The sequence below is a fragment of the Sus scrofa genome, chromosome 14 (assembly GCF_000003025.6).
Source record: "Sus scrofa isolate TJ Tabasco breed Duroc chromosome 14, Sscrofa11.1, whole genome shotgun sequence".
NCBI classification, from domain to species: Eukaryota; Metazoa; Chordata; class Mammalia; order Artiodactyla; family Suidae; genus Sus; species Sus scrofa.
Genome location: NC_010456.5, coordinates 114,247,424 through 114,264,461, shown reverse-complemented (window position 1 = coordinate 114,264,461; position 17,038 = coordinate 114,247,424). Strand labels below are relative to the sequence as shown.

The window sequence follows — 17,038 nt, the reverse complement described above, 5'->3', positions numbered from 1 at the left end:
ACAAATCATAAATGTGTACTGTACAGTGTATAGTGAAGCCCACTAAGAGTGGTGTGGTCTCTGGATTGCTGGATACCTAATAAAAACAATGCTAGTTTCCAAATTCTTTGATTTTCATGGATTTAAGTTCTGTGTGCAAAATCTACTGTCATTGCTTTCAAGTCATGTTGCAAACAAGTGTTGCTCTGCCAACTTTAACACTGGTAAGCATAACACACACGTTATCTTATCTCTGATCGGAGGTTGCATATTATGAGATAACACAGGGCTTGACCATATACGACCTGTGGGCCAAATCTAACCTATCCGTTTTTATAAATTTTGTTTTGTTAGAACAGTCATACTCTGGCTGCTTTCATGCTACAGTGGTGAAACTAAGCACATGTGACAGTGATCCTATGGCCCACAAAACTTAAAGTATATATTATCTAGCTCCTTATAGAAAGTACGCCAGCCCCTGACATGCACTTACATTTCGAGAGAGATAGACCTGGGTTCAGATCTGAGCATTGTGAACATTGCTACTTACTAGCTTTGTGACCTTAGGAAAGTTTAATGACCTCTTAGTGTCCCTATTTGTAAAATGGGAATTAGAGAACCTTGCTCACAGGAATGTGAAAATAAGAAGTAATAACATATGTCAAATACGTAGTGTAACATATGGTACACATAGTGGCTGCTCAGTTAAATGCAACTGCTTTTGCTGTTCTTATCCAACCATGCTGAAGGTTTTAGGGAGATCAACATGTTGGCTGTGCATAGGATTTTTAGAGTAAACAGAATTTGAAGGTAGGATATCTGGTTAGGAGAGATGGTTTATTATTAAGAGTTATTATTAAGAAGGACTTGGTAACTGATTGCATGGGAGAAGAAAGGAAAAGGAGAAATAGGAGTTAGAGGTGGTATTCTGGTTTAAAGCAAGAAAAAATTTCGTGCCATAAACTCAATAGGGACATTAGGAGATGGAGCCAATTAAGTGATACCTATTAACAGAATGTTGAGGACCTGATCCCATTTTAAGGCAGTGGGAAAGGCATACTCAGTGGAAGAGAAAATAAGGATTTGCATTTCTATCTTAGTAATATACTGGAATCATTACAATAGAGTATGTAACTCTACAACCATATTGTTCTTTCTAGAGCATTCTGTATAAAAGTAGATTTATCTTAGAGCTTTGATATTACTTAAAGGTTGAAAAGACCTTATTAAGGTTAAGAAAATTATGCAAAAACTTAATATTGCCTTTTTAAGTATTATAAACCCTTTCAATCATTGTATCATGAAACTTTATTTTAAAAAGTACGCTTTTCTGGGGAGTTTCTGTTGTGGTACAATGGGTTAAGGATCTGACATTGCCATGACTGTGGCATAGGATTCAGCCCCTTGCCTGGGAACTTCTATATATCTCAGGTGTGGCCATAAAACAGGAGGGGGGAAAAAATATATATATATACATACATATATATATATATATATATACACACACACATATACACACATATATACACACATATATACATATATATACACACACATATATATACACACACATATATCCTTTTTTGTGCCTTATGCTGAATGTGTCAAATGTGGTATAACTTGTTCCCAGAGATTCAAGGAAATAATTGTGTTATCTGCTGTGGTGTTTTGTTGTCCTGCTACATCCTCTAATGCTCTTTATATTTTATTTACTCTTGTACAAAGTTTCTAAAATCTTTCTTGAGAGTGTTTAATCAGTCAAAAATAGCAGAGCCTAGTCTAGAACAAATATGCTGACCTTTTAATTTTTCGTATGGTTTTTTGAAGCAGGAAAGCAATCTTATGCCCTTATTTGTCTGTAGGTAGATATTATCTGTGGTGATCACTTGCTGGAGCGATATCAAACGCTAAGGGAAATTCGACGTGCAATAGGTGATGCAGCAATGCAGGTGGGTCTTAGATTTTACTGTATTTATGCCTAGCAGACAAGTTATTTAATGAAACAAAAAAGTTCTGTATTAGCAATAGTTTTAATAAATATTCTATAATTTTCTTAAAATTATGGACTGTAAATAATAAGGCTAATATTTATTGAATACTTACTTTGTGTCAGGCACATTTCTAAATGATTTAGATCAATTAGCTCTCTTATTCCTCATGGTTTTATGAGGTAGGTTTTCTTTTATCCCCAATTTTAAAGGTAAGGAAACCAAGGTACAGAAAGAACATGTAACTTAATCACAGTGAGTAATTGAGTGAGCCAGGATTCAAACCCCAGGCAGTTTGATTCTAGAGGCTTTGCTCTTTGTTCTCTGTCAATACTGAAATAAAGCTTTGAAGACTACTGGACAAATATATCTACAAGAACATTTCTTTAAGAAAAATTTGCAGATACTCATTAGGCTGTAGAAGTTCATATACCATTCCTTGCTCAATTGGTAAGAAGCCCGGGTAATAACTGTTGTGATGTTCTAATTAGCCTATAATATGAGTGAGTGTAAAGTGAAATCTAGCTAGGATAAATGAAAAGCAAGATAGGATCTACAGTTTTAATGAAAAGAAAAGCAAGATCCACATATTCTAACACATCACTGAACCCAGAGTGATCAATTGTTTCAAGATCTATATGGCTCTGGATTTCTCTTGTGGCACAACACATTAAGGATCCATCCAGTGTTGTCACTTCGCAGCACAGGTTGTTGCTGTGGCACAAGTTCGATCCCTGACCAGGGCACTTCCACATGCCATGGGTGCAGCCCAAATAAAAGAGTTATAAAGGCTCTGAGAAGCTTACAAGTACTAGTAAAGATTAGATGAGCAGCTCTCAGCTTAACAAGTTTGTGTTTAATTTGTTAGAAATATAATTCTTATATTGGTATATTTGCCTTGTGTTTTGTGAACAACTACATGTTTGAATTGACGTATACTGAAATGCATAAGTTTTGACATTCATATATGTCTATTTAACTCAGACTCCTTCTTGAGATTTGGAACTTTACATCACCTCAAGAGAACTCTCTCATTCCCCTTCCCAGTCAATCCCTCTTCCCAACACTGAGGCAACTACTGTTTGGAATTTTTTTTTCCCACCATAGATGAGCATTTCTCTGTTTTGTTTTGTTTTTTTTAAATAACAGCTTTATTGAGATATAATTAATATACCATACAATGCATCTATTTAAAGTATACATTTAATGGATTTTAGTATATTTACAGAGTTTTGAAACTCTCACCACAATCAATTTTAGAACGTTATCACTCCCAAAACAAGCTCCATACTTACTAGTACTCACTCTCCATGTAACCCCAATCCCCAGCCTTTGTCAGCCACTACTCTACTTTTTGTCTCTGTGGATTTAGCTGTCTAGTACAGTTCATATAAATGGAATCATACCTTATGTGGTCTTGTTTGACTCACTTCTTTTACTTTGCATAATGTTTTCAAGGTTCATTATTATAGCATGTATAGTAATTTGTCCATTTTCATGGCTATGTAATAGTCCATTTTATGGATATACTACATTTTATTGGATCATTGATCAACTGATGAATATTTGAGTTGTTCCCTTTTTTTTTTTTTTTAAGGGCTGCACCCGCAGCATATGGAGGTTTCCAGGCTAGGGGTCAAATCATAGCTATAGTTGCTGGCCTATGCCACAGCCACAGCAACACCAGTTCTGAGCCACATCTTCGACCTACACCACAGCTCACAGCAACAATAGATCCTTAACCCATTGAGCAGTGCCAGGGTTTGAACCCATATCCTCATGGATACTAGTTGGTTTCATTTCCACTGTACCACAATGGGAATTCCAACTTGGCCAATTTTATGTTCCCACCAGCAGTGTAAAAGTCTCCATTTTCCCTACATCTTTGCCAGCCTTTATTACCTACCTACCTACCTTTTGATGATAGCCATTCTCTTGGGTGTGCAGTAGTATCTCATTGTGGTTTGCTTTTTTTTTTTCTTTTTGCTTTTTTTTTTTCTCTTTTTCGGGCCCCACCTGTGGCATATGGAGGTTCCCAGGCTAGCGGTCTAATTGGAGTTGGAGCTATAGCTGCCGGCCTATGCCAGAGCCACAGTAATTTGGGATCCGAGCCACATCTTCGACCTACACCACAGCTCATGGCAACTCTGGATCCTTAACCCATTGAGCCAGGCCAGGGATCAAACCCGCAACGTCATAGTTCCTAGTTGGATTCATTTCCACTGTGCCACAACGGTAACTCTTCATTGTGGTTTTGATTTCATTCTCCTGATGACTAATCATGTTGAGCATCTTTTCATGTATTTATTGCCCATTTTTGTCTTTTGGAGAGATACCTATTCAGATTCTTTACCCATTTCCATCATTTTAAAAAATTGGGTGTTTTTTTTTTTTTTTTTTTGTCCTTCTATTATTGAGTTTTAAGAGTTCTAACTACTAGTTCCTTTTCAGATAAATGATTTATAAAAACTTTCTCCCATTCGTTGGGTTGTCTTCTCACTTTATTCATGGTGATCTTTGAAGCACAAAAATTTGGTTTGATTTTAATGAAGTCCAGTTTATCTATTTTTCCTTTTGTCTGTTGTGCTTTTGGTGTCATATCTAAGAAACCATTGCCTAACCCAAGGTCACAAAGATTTACACCTGAGTTCCTATGTGGCTCAGTGGAAACAAACTCGGCTAGTATGCATGAGGATATGGGTTTGATCCCTCCCCCAGCTCAATGGATTAAGGATCCGGCGTTGCCAGGAGCTGTGGTATAGGTCCAAGATGTGACTTGGGTCTGTCATTGCTGTGGCCAGGGTGTAGGCTGGCAGCTGCAGCTCCAATTTGACCCTATCCCAGGAACTTCCATAAGCCACACCTGTGGCCCTTAAAAAAAAAAAAAAAAAGATTTACAACTCTGTTTTACCATAGAGTATTTTTGCTTATTCTCATGTGTCATATAAGTGGAATCATAAAACATGTACTCTTTTGTTCCAGCATCTTTCACTCAGCATACATTTTGAAATTCATCTGTGTGGTTGCATATATCAATAGTGTTCTGTTTTGTTACTGCATAGTATTTTCATCATAATATGCCATATATATTATCCCTTCTCCTATCCGCAGACCTGGGGCTAGTTCCAGTTGGGGGCTAATATTAAAGCAGCTATAAACTTTTTTTTTTTTTTTTTGTCTTTTTAGGGCCACACCTGTAGCATATGGAGGTTCCCAGGCTAGGGGTTAAATCAAGAGCTGTAGCCACTAGCCTACACCACAGCAGCAGGAATTCAGGATCCAAGCTGTGTCTGCAACCTACACCACAGCTCATGGCAACACCTGATCCTTAACCCATCGATTGAGGCCAGGGATCGAACCTAGTTCCTCATGGATGCTAGTCAGGTTCGCTAACCACTGAGCCACAACAGGAATTCCTGTAAATATTCTTATACAAGTTTTTTTTCTCCTCTTCTCCTTTTTCCCATTTTTAAAATCATGTTTCTTTTCTCTTTTTTTTGAGAACATATGTTTTCATTTATCTTGGATAAATAGCAAGGAGTGAAATGGCTTGATCATGGGGGATGTATGTCTAGTTTGATAGGAAACAAAAAATCATTATATTTTTCTTGATTTTTGGTGGCTCTACTTTACCACCAATCTGTAAAGAACTATGGCTAGAATTTCTGCTGCCTTAATGACTATGGTTTATTGTGGAGAATTATATTTAATTTTTTCTCAGTGTTCTTTTTTACTAATTTGCTATATCCTTATATGCACCAGTCAGATTTAATGAGTCTCAATATTTTTCTCTTTTAGATAAGAAGATGTAAAGTTTTTATCATTTTATTTTGTTTTATTTATCTTTTGTCTTTATAGGACCACACCCACAGCACATGGAGATTTCCAGGCTAGGGGTCTAATCGGAGCTAGAGCTGCCGAACTACACCAGAGCCACAACAATGCCAGATCCGAGCCATGTCTGCGACCTACACCACAGCTCACGGCAACGCCAGATACTTAACCCACTGAGCAAGGCCAGGGCTCAAACCCACAAACCTCATGGTTCCTAGTCAGATTTGTTTCCACTGCGCCTCTACGGGAACTCCAAGTTTTTATCATTTTAAAAAGATATTTGAAAAAAGGCAAAGTGTTAATATTCAGTATAACTAGGTATTAGTTACAAAGATATTTGTTATGGTAATCTTTGTATTTGAAAATTTTTAAATCTTCAGAAAAGTCATAGGAATAATCCAGTGAACATCCATCTACTCTTTCCCTAGATTCACCAATTTTAACTGCTAGGATTCCATCTGGGACATAGAACCAATATGATTGTTATGGAATAAGAAATTACATTTTACATAAGAATAGGGACTGGTAAAGAAGTATGTGGAGGGAATTCCCGTTGTGGCTAAGGGGAAACAAATCTAACTAGTACCCATGAGGATATGGGTTCAATCCCTGGCCTTGCTTAGTGGGTTAAGGATCTGACATTGCTGTGAGCTGTGGTGTAGGTTGCAGATGCGGCTTAGACCTGACTTTGCTGTGGCTGTTATATAGGTTGGCAGTTCTAGCTCTGATTTGACCCTTAGCCTGGGAACTTTCACATGCTAAGGGTGCAGCCCTTAAAAAAAAAAAAAAAAAAAAAAAAAAAAAAAAAAAAAAAAGAATGAAAGAAAAGAAGTATTTGGAAAGATATTGCCCACATTTGGTAGTGGACCAGTAGTCATTGTAAATCAGCAGAGCAGCAATTGGGAGAAAAGATGAACATTAAGTGGGAATAGCAAGAGCAAATTGGAACTTAGGAGAAACTGGAGTCTCTGTTTCATCACCTCCATCCTCAGTGTTGTGGGTGATCTATAGATAAACCTGGCAGTCTTTGCCATGGTGCTGAAACAGAACTTAGAGAAGCTGAAAATGGAGCTCTGGTGGGAGCTGGAGGAGTTGCAGGCGTGGCTGCTGCCCTGTACCAACAGTGTGCATAAGCTGGAGTAGCAAGTGGTACCCTCTACTGACCTTCTGAGTGTAATGGCTTCTTCCTTCTACTTCTCAAATCTCATGCAAATCTCATTTGGCTAAATAATTGACTAACCCAAATGGGAAGGGAGTTCTGGGAAATATAGTTTGGCTAAGTAGACCCAGCAAAATGCAAAAGAACTGGCTAAAATTAAATGGATTCACAATATAAGTACTGATGAGGATATGGAGCAACTAGAATTTATGCACTTTGGTAGTGGGAATGTGAACTGATTCAATTGCTATGGGATTTGGGTGGGGATATCAATTTAAGCCATCTTTATATACCACCTAACCCAGGAATTCCATTCCTGAGTATATACCCAATAGCAATGAGACATATAGAAGAAAGTTTATAGTACCAGAGTTCCCGTCATGGCTCAGTGGTTAATGAACCCGACTAGGAACCATGAGTTGTGGGTTCAATCCCTGGCCTTGCTCAGTGGGTTAAGGATCTGGCCTTGCTGAGAGCTGTGGTGTAGGTTGCAGATTTGGCTCGGATCCCGAGTTGCTGTGGCTCTGGCATAGGCCAGCAGCTACAGCTCCGATTCAACCCCTAGCCTGGGAACCTCCATATGCCTCGGATGCAGCCCTCAAAAGACAAAAGAAAAAAAAAGAAAAAGAAGAGAGGAGACTTAGTCATGTCTCTGTTTCTTTGTAAAGGTAACTGGCTTTTCCATTAGCAATAGTTTTCTTTTTTTTTTTTTTGTCTTTTTGCTATTTCTTTGGGCTGCTCCCGTGGCATATGGAGGTTCCCAGGCTAGGGGTCGAATCGGAGCTGTAGCCACTGGCCTACACCAGAGCCACAGCAACGTGGGATCCGAGCCGAGTCTGCAAGCTACACCACAGCTCACGGCAACGCCAGATCCTTAACCCACTGAGCAAGGGCAGGGACCGAACCCGCAACCTCATGGTTCCTAGTCGGATTCGTTAACCACTGCGCCACGACGGGAACTCCAGCAATAGTTTTCTTATTTCCAAAGAAGACATGAAGAAGCATGGAATGTAATTATCTTTGCAATACAGTCAACTTAGTGATAGAATAAGATGGTATTAGGACTCACTTTAAAAAAGTCTTCAAGCGCTATTTGGGTGAGAAAGTGAAAAGAAAAGCAGAAATCTATTGATCAGCCTGTCAGGTTAATTGAGAAACAAAACATATATGATGTGAAATTGCTTAGAGCTAGGAGAAAGACAGTATTAATAATAATTGACATTTCTTGAGCTCTGAATGCCCCATACTGTATTATATATAAGCTTGAAAGAATATATGTTACCTCATATAAGCCTCACAGCAACCTTAAAAAAAAGGAGCAATTATTGTCCCCTTCTTTTTAAAATATTACTTTGAAATAATTTAAAACATAGAGAAAAGTTACAAAAATCGTTCCTAGGTAGATATCATCCAGTATCCTTTAATATTAACATCTCTCATAACCACGGTACAATCATCAAAACTAAGAAATTAACATTATGACAATATTATTAATAAAGCTGCAGACATTTGAATTTTGCCAGTTTTCCTACTTTTGTCTATATTCTGTCCCAGGATCCACATCCAGGATTCCCCATTGTATTTAGTTGTCATGTCTCCTTATCCTCTCCTCATTCTCTAGTCCTTTCTTGTTTTTCATCACTGACACATTTTTTAAATTAAAAAATAGTTGATTTAGAATGTGTCAATTTCTGCTGTACAGCTAAGTGACCCAGTTATACATATATGCATTCTTTTTCTCATGTTATTCTTCCATCATGTTCTGTCACAAGAGATTGGATGTAGTTCCTTGTGCTATACAGTACATTGCTTATCTCTTCTAATTGTAATAGTTTGCGTCTGCTGGAGTTCCCTTTGTGGCTCAGTGATAACGAACCAAATTAGTATCCATGAGGACAGGTTCAATCCCTGGCAAAAAAAAGTTTGCATCTACTAACCCATTGCTCCCAGTCCATCCCATTCCCTCCCTTCTCCCCCTTGGCAACTACAGGTCTGTTCTCCATGCCTGTGAGTCTTTTTCTGTTTTATAAATAGGTTCATTGTGCTATATTTTAGATTCCACATATAAGTGATATTGTATGGTATTTGTCTTTCTTTTTCTGACTTCAGTTGGTATAAGAATCTCTAGTTGCATCCATGTTGCTGCACATGGCATTATTTCATTCTTTTTTATGGCTGAGCAGTACTCTGTTGTGTATATGTACCACATCTTCTTAATCCGTTCATCTGTCTATGGACATTTAGGTTATTTCCATGTCTTGGCTGTTGTGAATAGTTCTGATATGAACATAGGGGTGCATGTATCTTTTTGATTTATAGTTTTGTCTGGATGTATGCCCAGGAGTGAGACCGCCAGATTATATGGTAGTTCTATATTTCGTTTTCTGAGGAACCTCCATACTGTTTTCCATAGTGGTTGTACAGATTTACATTCCCACCAACAGTGTGATTCTTTCCACCCCTCTCCAGCATTTGTTATTTGCAGACTTACTAATGATAGCTATTTTGAGTAGTGTGAGGTGGTATCTCATTCTAGTTTTGATTCGCATTTCTAGTAATTAATGGTGTTGGGCATTTTTTCATGTGCCTCCTGCCCATCTTTATGTCTTTTTCAGAGAAATGTCTATTTAGGTCTTTTGTCTCATCACTGATACTTTCAAAGAGTACTAGTCAGTTACTTTACAGACTGTGCCTCAGTTTGGGTTTGTCAGATGCTTTCTCGTGACTAGCTAGGGATTGTGCATTTTTGGCAAAAATCCTGGAGAAGTGATGCGCCCTTCTCAGGGTATGATATCAGGAGTTACATGATGTCAGTATGTCTTCATACTGGGGAGTATGTCTTGATGATGGGTAGATACTTTGAAACTATGCTGATATCCTGTTTCTCTTGAAACTTTGCCCTCTAATTATAAAATCCATTGGTAGGAGTTCCTGTTGTGGCTCAGTGGTGATGAACCCAATTAGTATCCATGAGGACATAGGTTTGATCCCTGGCCTTGTTCAGTTGGTTAAGGATCCACTGTTGCCATGAGCTGCAATGTAGATCACAGATGTGGCTCGGACCTGGTGTTGCTGTGGCTGTGGCGTAGGCTGGCAGCTGCAGCTCTGATTTGACCCCTAGCCTAGGAACTTCCATATGCTAGAGGTGCAGCCCTAAAAAGGCAATAAATAAATACATAAATAAAGTCCATTGTCATATCTTATAGATGAGGAAATTGGTAAAAAGAGATTAAGTAACTTGCCCAGAGTCACTTGGCTAGTTAGCGATAGAATCAAGATTCACCTATTGTAAAAATTGAACTTAAAACTCAGGCTCTTAACAAAAGGGTAGCTGGGAATTCCTTCTGTGGCACAGTAGGTTAAGGGTCTGACATTGCTACAACTGTGGCATAATTCACAGCTGTGGCTCCCTGGCCCGGGAACTTCCATATGCCATGAGTGCAGCTGAAAATGAAAAAATAAAAACGTAGCCAAATACCTTTTAGGATGATTATTTAATTATTCTTATATGATTTTAGCACCAGATTACCAGTTGTCTACATTTTAGTAACGTAATTCAAAAGATTCTTCGGAGTTCCCCTCATAGCTCAGCGGTTAGCAAAACTAGACTACCATCCATGAGGACATGGGTTCAATCCCTGGCCTTGCTCAGTGGCTTAAGGATCCGGCATTGCTGTGAGCTGTAGTGTAGGTCACACACGCAGCTCAGATCTAGTGTTGCTGTGGCTGTGGTATAGGCTGGCAGCTGTAGCTCTGATTGGACCCCTAGCCTGGGAACCTCCATATGCCACAGGTGCAGCCTGAAAAGACACAAAAAAAAAGATGACAAAAAAAGAGTCTTCATAAAATACAAAAGCAAAATAGTTTCTTAGCTAAGAAAAGCATACTTAGAGATATAAACAAAATATTTCCTAAAATTTTTATGAGGTCAAACTTCAGAAATCTTACAAAATGACTATCTTTTTAAAAAATTGATTAGAGGAGTTACTATCATGGCTCAGCAGAAACTAATCTGACTAGTAACCATAAGGATACAGGTTCAATCCCTGGCCTTGCTCAGTGGGTTAAGGAGCCAGTGTTGCTGTGAGCTGTGGTGTAAGTCACAGATGTGGCTAACTTCAAAAAATATTTAGGGAGCACTATTCTAGACATTTGGGAAGATTCAGAGATGAGCAAGTCCCAGAACTTAAATAGCCTGAATACTATTAAAGTCCTCATTGATAACAATGTGTCATGGAATCTCAGGACTTTTTAGCTAAATGAATGACATGTCTCTGCAGTTGGAAAACTAGGATATAGTAAGTGAGGGAGAGAATGGTAGGAGCTGAGATCTAAGCAGTTGGAATAAAACAGTGTAGGTCTTTATAAGCCGTAGTATGAACTTTGGATTTTAACTGAGTAAAGTGGGAAACTATTGATTGGAGAGATTTGAGCCAAGAACAGAAGTGCAATAATCTGACTCACCTTTTAGAAGATTCAGTTTGGTTGGATAGTTTAAGGAGACCATGACTGGAGACATCTAAATATAGACTGTAAATAATATTTGTGTAGTCCTATATATTTATATACAATGTAAACATAATAGATGAATAGATAGAAATTTGAATTATAAGGCATTATTTCATAAAATGCTTTTTTTATTGCCACACCTGCGGCATGAGGAACCCCCCTGGGCTGGGGATCGAACCCAGGCCACAGCATCAGCCAAAGACAATGCCAGATCACCAGCACACTGAGCCTCAAGAGAACTCCATAAAATGCTTTTTTATACATGTGTTGAAGTTTGTTTTGAGATTTTGAAACAGCTTGTAATTCTGAAATGTAATTGAATGCAAAAAATTGACATTATCTAAAATGTAATTTGTATTCCTGTAAAAATGTTAATAGAATCCTTCCATTTATGTTCGTATACAAATACATTTACTTTGATTAGGCTAATTAGTCTAGAATAGATCTGATGGACCATGGGCCAAACATGGTATGGGATTAACTTTATTTGGCTTATTCTGTGTTTTGAATATTTTTGCATTTAAATTTCTTTAGCTAGGCATCTGTTCTCTAGTTTAACACTGGTCTCAACATTCTGTAATGACTCACATACCTAACTCACATATTCTGGCCCTTGTGGGCATCTGAATTTATGGATCCCTTTTTAGAATTCTGGCGAGTTTTCACTGAAGTTTCTGGTGACAGAAACCAGATTGCAATAAGTCGAATAGTGAATGAGAAATGAGGAAGTGGAGCCATGAAAAAGCTTATTAGCAAAGAAGTTATAGCTAGAACAGGGTTGGAGATGCAAGGCATTTGTGCCATCACTTCCTGTATATATTGCTCAAAGTAGGCTCATGGTTCATGGCATACTTCCCCAGTGAGTCTTCCTTTCAAGATAGTTTTTCAGTTCATAGTAGATTAGAAAAAACATAGGTTGGCTGCTGGACGCAACCTTGGTGAGAGCACAAAGAATTAAGACCTGATGTCAAGAGAGAGGAGACATAAAAAGATTCAGAGGAGTTCCCTTCGTGGCGCAGTGGTTAACGAATCCGACTAGGAACCATGAGGTTGCGGGTTCGGTCCCTGCCCTTGCTCAGTGGGTTAACGATCCGGCGTTGCCGTGAGCTGTGGTGTAGGTTGCAGACGCGGCTCGGATCCCGCGTTGCTGTGGCTCTGGTGTAGGCTAGTGGCTACAGCTCCGATTCGACCCCTAGCCTGGGAACCTCCATATGCCATGGGAGCAGCCCCAAAGAAATAGCAAAAAGACAAAAAAAAAAAAAAAAAAAAAAAAAAAAAGATTCAGAAACATGGTATCTGGAGTCATTTGGTGTCCAGTTAAGTTGGCCAGAAACTCCAGAGGACATCACTGTTACAGTATAGTTACTGTTTGTGATGATGACTCTGGATATCAAAGAGAGGGCTGACTGTACTGAACAGTCTTCAAGGTGGAAGTAAAATGTATGCCATATTAAATGAGTAAGTATTCCAAAGTTTTCTCACTTATTTTAGTAGTAAGCTGCATTAATGTGGGAAATAAATATTTTATTTCTTAGCACATCCGTGATACTTTATAACTATTGAGTCTTTTTTTTTAGGAAAGCCCAATGCTTGGGTGATATATTAAGTAGTCTGTGCAGAAGGAAAAGTGTATCTAATTTAGTCCTTTTGGAGTACTGCTTAGCCATAAACAACTTTGGCTAACTATGGTTACCTGGTAGTTATCAGATTTTTTTTGAAAGTCATTAAAAAGTCACATTGACAGGGAGTGCTTGGTGATAAGGTGAGTGAATAAGCAAATTTATGTATCTTGGGCCCTTTATTCTCTTTGAATCAAAGAATTTTGTATCAATGTTGGGTTATGAAAAAGAAGCTACCTTTGACTTGATCATTTGCATAACTGCAAATTAATTTTCAAATAATTTCCAATTTTCAAATAAAGCTGTAGAACACTTTTTTTCTTTTCAGGATGGTCTGCTCGTCCTTCATTATGGTCTTGTGGTTTCTCCTTTGAAAATTACTTGAAGATACTAGGGCTATTATGAGGAGGGAAACAAAATAAGGAGGCCTCTGCAGGTTTGCATTTCACCAAAGATATCCACGAAACGTGTAATTGCTATCACTTTGTGCTGTTCAAGACATAACATCTATTTTCAGCACCAAGAATCATAGCATTTATAAGTAGAACTTGGATTGATAGAATGCATTTGTTTTACTAGAGACTATATTTAAAAAACATCCATAGCTCAGGGGGAAATTTTAAAGCATTGAATTTTTAAATTCCTTATGATTTCAAATTTTTTGACATTGATTTTGTTTCCTAATCTTTGAGGTAAACCGATGACTGGTTTTGTCTTCATTGAGCCATATATCCCTTTCAAGTTGGTGGTTAAGGTTCTACTCTCTGGAATGGCATCATTTGGGCAGTCTCCTTTTGGAAAAGAAGTGTGCTTTTGAACTGAAAATTTAAAACCAGAGTTTGTTAAATTACAGAATGTACCTCTCAGACAAAAGACCAAAACTGTGGGCCACTTTTGTATGTTACCATCATATTTTGAATTTGTATCTTTTTTTTTTGTAGCAACAACACTACTAAAAATATATTATTCACTTCTAAAAGGGATGAATTATAATTTTTCTGTGTGAAGAGACTGTCTGCTGTAGGGTTTATGGCCCATGCCGTAAGCCTTCAGTGTAAGGAAGACTCCTTTAACATATCTTACAGCAAGGGGTACCTCTTTGCAACAATATTTTTATTTTTTGAATGTTAATTTGATTAACATTCATTTTGAGTACATAGTGTGATTGTCAATACCTTGTAATGGCACTGCTTTTGAAAGTAATTTAAACATTTGAGTGAATTTGAGAAGTTTACAGAGTACTTGTTCTTTGTTTCCTCAGTAAGTCAGTTTAGTGTTCATTTCCCCATTGCTTTGTCACTGGGATAAAGAATACGGGTGTTTGGGAGCTCACTCACTTGCATGAAAAGATTTCAGTCTTAAATGTTATTTTGCCTAAAATTAGCATTGTAATGCTTTCTAAAAGAATTATTTTGTAGACTGTATTTCACTGCAAAATTTCCAAATCTGCCTAAAAACAATTACAATTAGAGAAAGATTGGTGATTGTTTTATAAAGAATTTGTGAATTGTGTATAAATCTCTTCTAACATTTAATACAATTTTTTAATAAAAATTTATTTTAACCTATTTTGAAGTGTTCATCTTTATTGTGGGTTTTTAAAAAATAACCAAAACTCTTGAGACAAGGTATTCAAATTGGAGTTTAAACTGTGCTATCAAATAGATATTTTATAAATATCTTTACTGATATACTGAATGCCTTTATTGACAGTAGACAGAATAGCAACTATGGAGTATGTTGCCTTTTAAATTTCTTTCGGAGTTCCCGTCGCGGCTCAGTGGTTAACGAATCTGAGTAGGAACCATGAGGTTGTGGGTTTGATCCCTGGCCTTGTTCAGTGGGTTAAGGATCTGGCGTTGCCGTGAGCTGTGGTGTAGGTTGCAGACACGGCTCGGATCCCTTGTTGCTGTGGCTCTGGTGTAGGCCAGCGGCTACAGCTCCAATTTGACTCCAAGCCTGGGAACCTCCATATGCTGTGGGAGCAGCCCAAGAAATGGAAAAAATTATAAATAAATAAATGTTTCTTGCCCAGGAGTTCCTGTCGTGGTGCAGCAGAAATGAATCTGACTAGGAAGTGGTTGTGGGTTCAATCCCTGGCCTTGCTCAGTGGGTTAAGGATCCAGTGTTGTCATGAGCTGTGGTGTGAGTCACTGACGAGGCTCGGATCTGGCATTGCTGAGACTGTGGTGTAGGCCAGCAGCTGTAGCTCCAAATTAGACCCCTGGCCTGGGAACCTACATATGCCACGAGTGTAGCCCTAAGAAGCAAAAAAAAAAAAAAAAAAAAAAAAAATGTTTCTTGCACAAATTACTTTTTCTATCCTTGTCCCATGTTAACATCTGTGTTGGGGATCCCCAAGACCACTGCCAGGTTTAATGGTTCACAAGCAGGACTAAGGGCACCCAGAAAGCCCTTATACTGATGGTTAGTTTATTACCATGAAAGGATACAGATTAAAATCTGCCATGGGAGAAGATATATAGGGTAAGTACAGGAGAAATCAGGCACAAGTTTCCATTGGTCCTCTCCCAGTGGAGATGCAGGAACATCTCCCAGCAGTTTAATTCTCCTCGCAGTGATAGGTGATGAGTAAGTGTTACCAGCCAGGGAAGCTTACCTGAGCCCTGGGGTCCAGAGTTTTTACTAAAAGTCAGTCACATAGGCATGCAGTGCCCATGTGATTGACTCAGCCATTGTGATCCCAGCACCTATCTAGTAGTGAAACTGATATGACATGTCCCAGAGCCCCAGGTATACAGAGTTAGGCATTCACCATAAATCACATTGTCCGTGTAAACTATCTGGTGCAGCCCAAGGTCTCAGGCATACAAAGTCAGGATATTCCAAAGGCCCAGAAATTACGATTTATAGTAACATGGGAAAACACTTTTTTAATAATGTCACTTGTTAGACATTGCACGGACAAGCTTAAAATTCCTTCTGTCTTGAAGGAACTAGCAGCCTGTTGTTACACATGTCTCAGAATCTTAACAAAGGGCAGATACTGGTAAATAAGAGTCACAAAGAGCTCCACCCTTTCTTTTTTTCCTCCTTCCTGGACTTAACCTCCAAGAATCCCAAAGAATGAATTTATATCTGATTATTTCTATTTTGCGTATTTACTACCAGGCAGAAACCAAGTAAGAATGCTGATTGACTAGTTTACAAATCTATACTTCCAAAACCAATGTGACCTTGGACTAAATCAATAAAAACAGTTTCAGATCAAGGGAGTTAATACTTAAAATCTCCGATGCACCTTGTGTCCAGTTCTGGATAGCATACCTCAAAGATACAGTTAGATGGGAAAGCATTAGACAGGGAACAGAGGCAGAGACTGAGAGACAAAACAAGAGCAAGCATTGAGCAGATGCTTCTGACTATTCTGGAGAAGCAAAAAACTTAGTGGTGGAAGGCAACATATGGTAGTCGTCTTCAAATAACCAGAGGGTTAAAGACTTAGACGAGGGAAAAGCACAAGCAAGAACAGAAATGCCCTGTCTTGTTGCCTTGAGTTAGCCTTATTCCCACCACCAGCAGCATGCCTTCAGTTAAGATCTTTTTTTTTTCAAGGGGAATTTTCGCTAGGAATACGAGCAGAAATAAAACTAAATACCAAATCTTCACAAGTAAGTGCAGATTCCAGAGCTTAACTTCAATGGCTCTAGAAAGATTTGTTTGATTGGCACAGCTTGCAGCTTCTTTTGTTTTTGCTTAAGCTTGAGCCAATCTGAGCAGAGATGCCCAGAGGGCTAGTCTGTGGTAGTTGTAGTTTGGGAGAATGTGTGGTTGGCATTTTTCTCAATTCCTCCTCAAAGGCCATCCCAATCTTTTCTCCCTAGTGTTGACCAGAGTCATTTTCTCTGACCTTGAGCTTCACTGAGCTTCCTTCCCCTGTGCATTGCCCTTCCCCCCTGACTGAATCAGACACATCCTTACCTAGTTTC

At 38.5% G+C, this 17,038-nt stretch overlaps 1 protein-coding gene across 8 annotated transcripts in view; it reads left to right on the top strand.

Annotated features, from left to right (window-relative positions):
- The window catches only part of PCGF6 (polycomb group ring finger 6), a 225,002-nt gene that overhangs the window by 22,997 nt on the left and 184,967 nt on the right, over positions 1 to 17,038 (top strand). For 4 of the 8 annotated variants that reach the window (XR_002338753.1, XR_002338752.1, XR_002338754.1 and 1 more), the window contains exon 9: positions 1,842 to 1,928. Coding sequence is in view for 4 of the 8 variants with exons in the window: in XM_021073477.1 (XP_020929136.1) it covers positions 1,842 to 1,928; positions 13,417 to 13,473 (144 nt within the window). In the remaining 4 variants the exon portion in view is untranslated. Of the gene's footprint in view, positions 1 to 1,841; positions 1,929 to 13,416; positions 14,657 to 17,038 lie in introns of those variants that run through there. The other 4 variants (XM_021073477.1, XM_021073479.1, XM_021073480.1 and 1 more) reach the window with 2 other exon arrangements.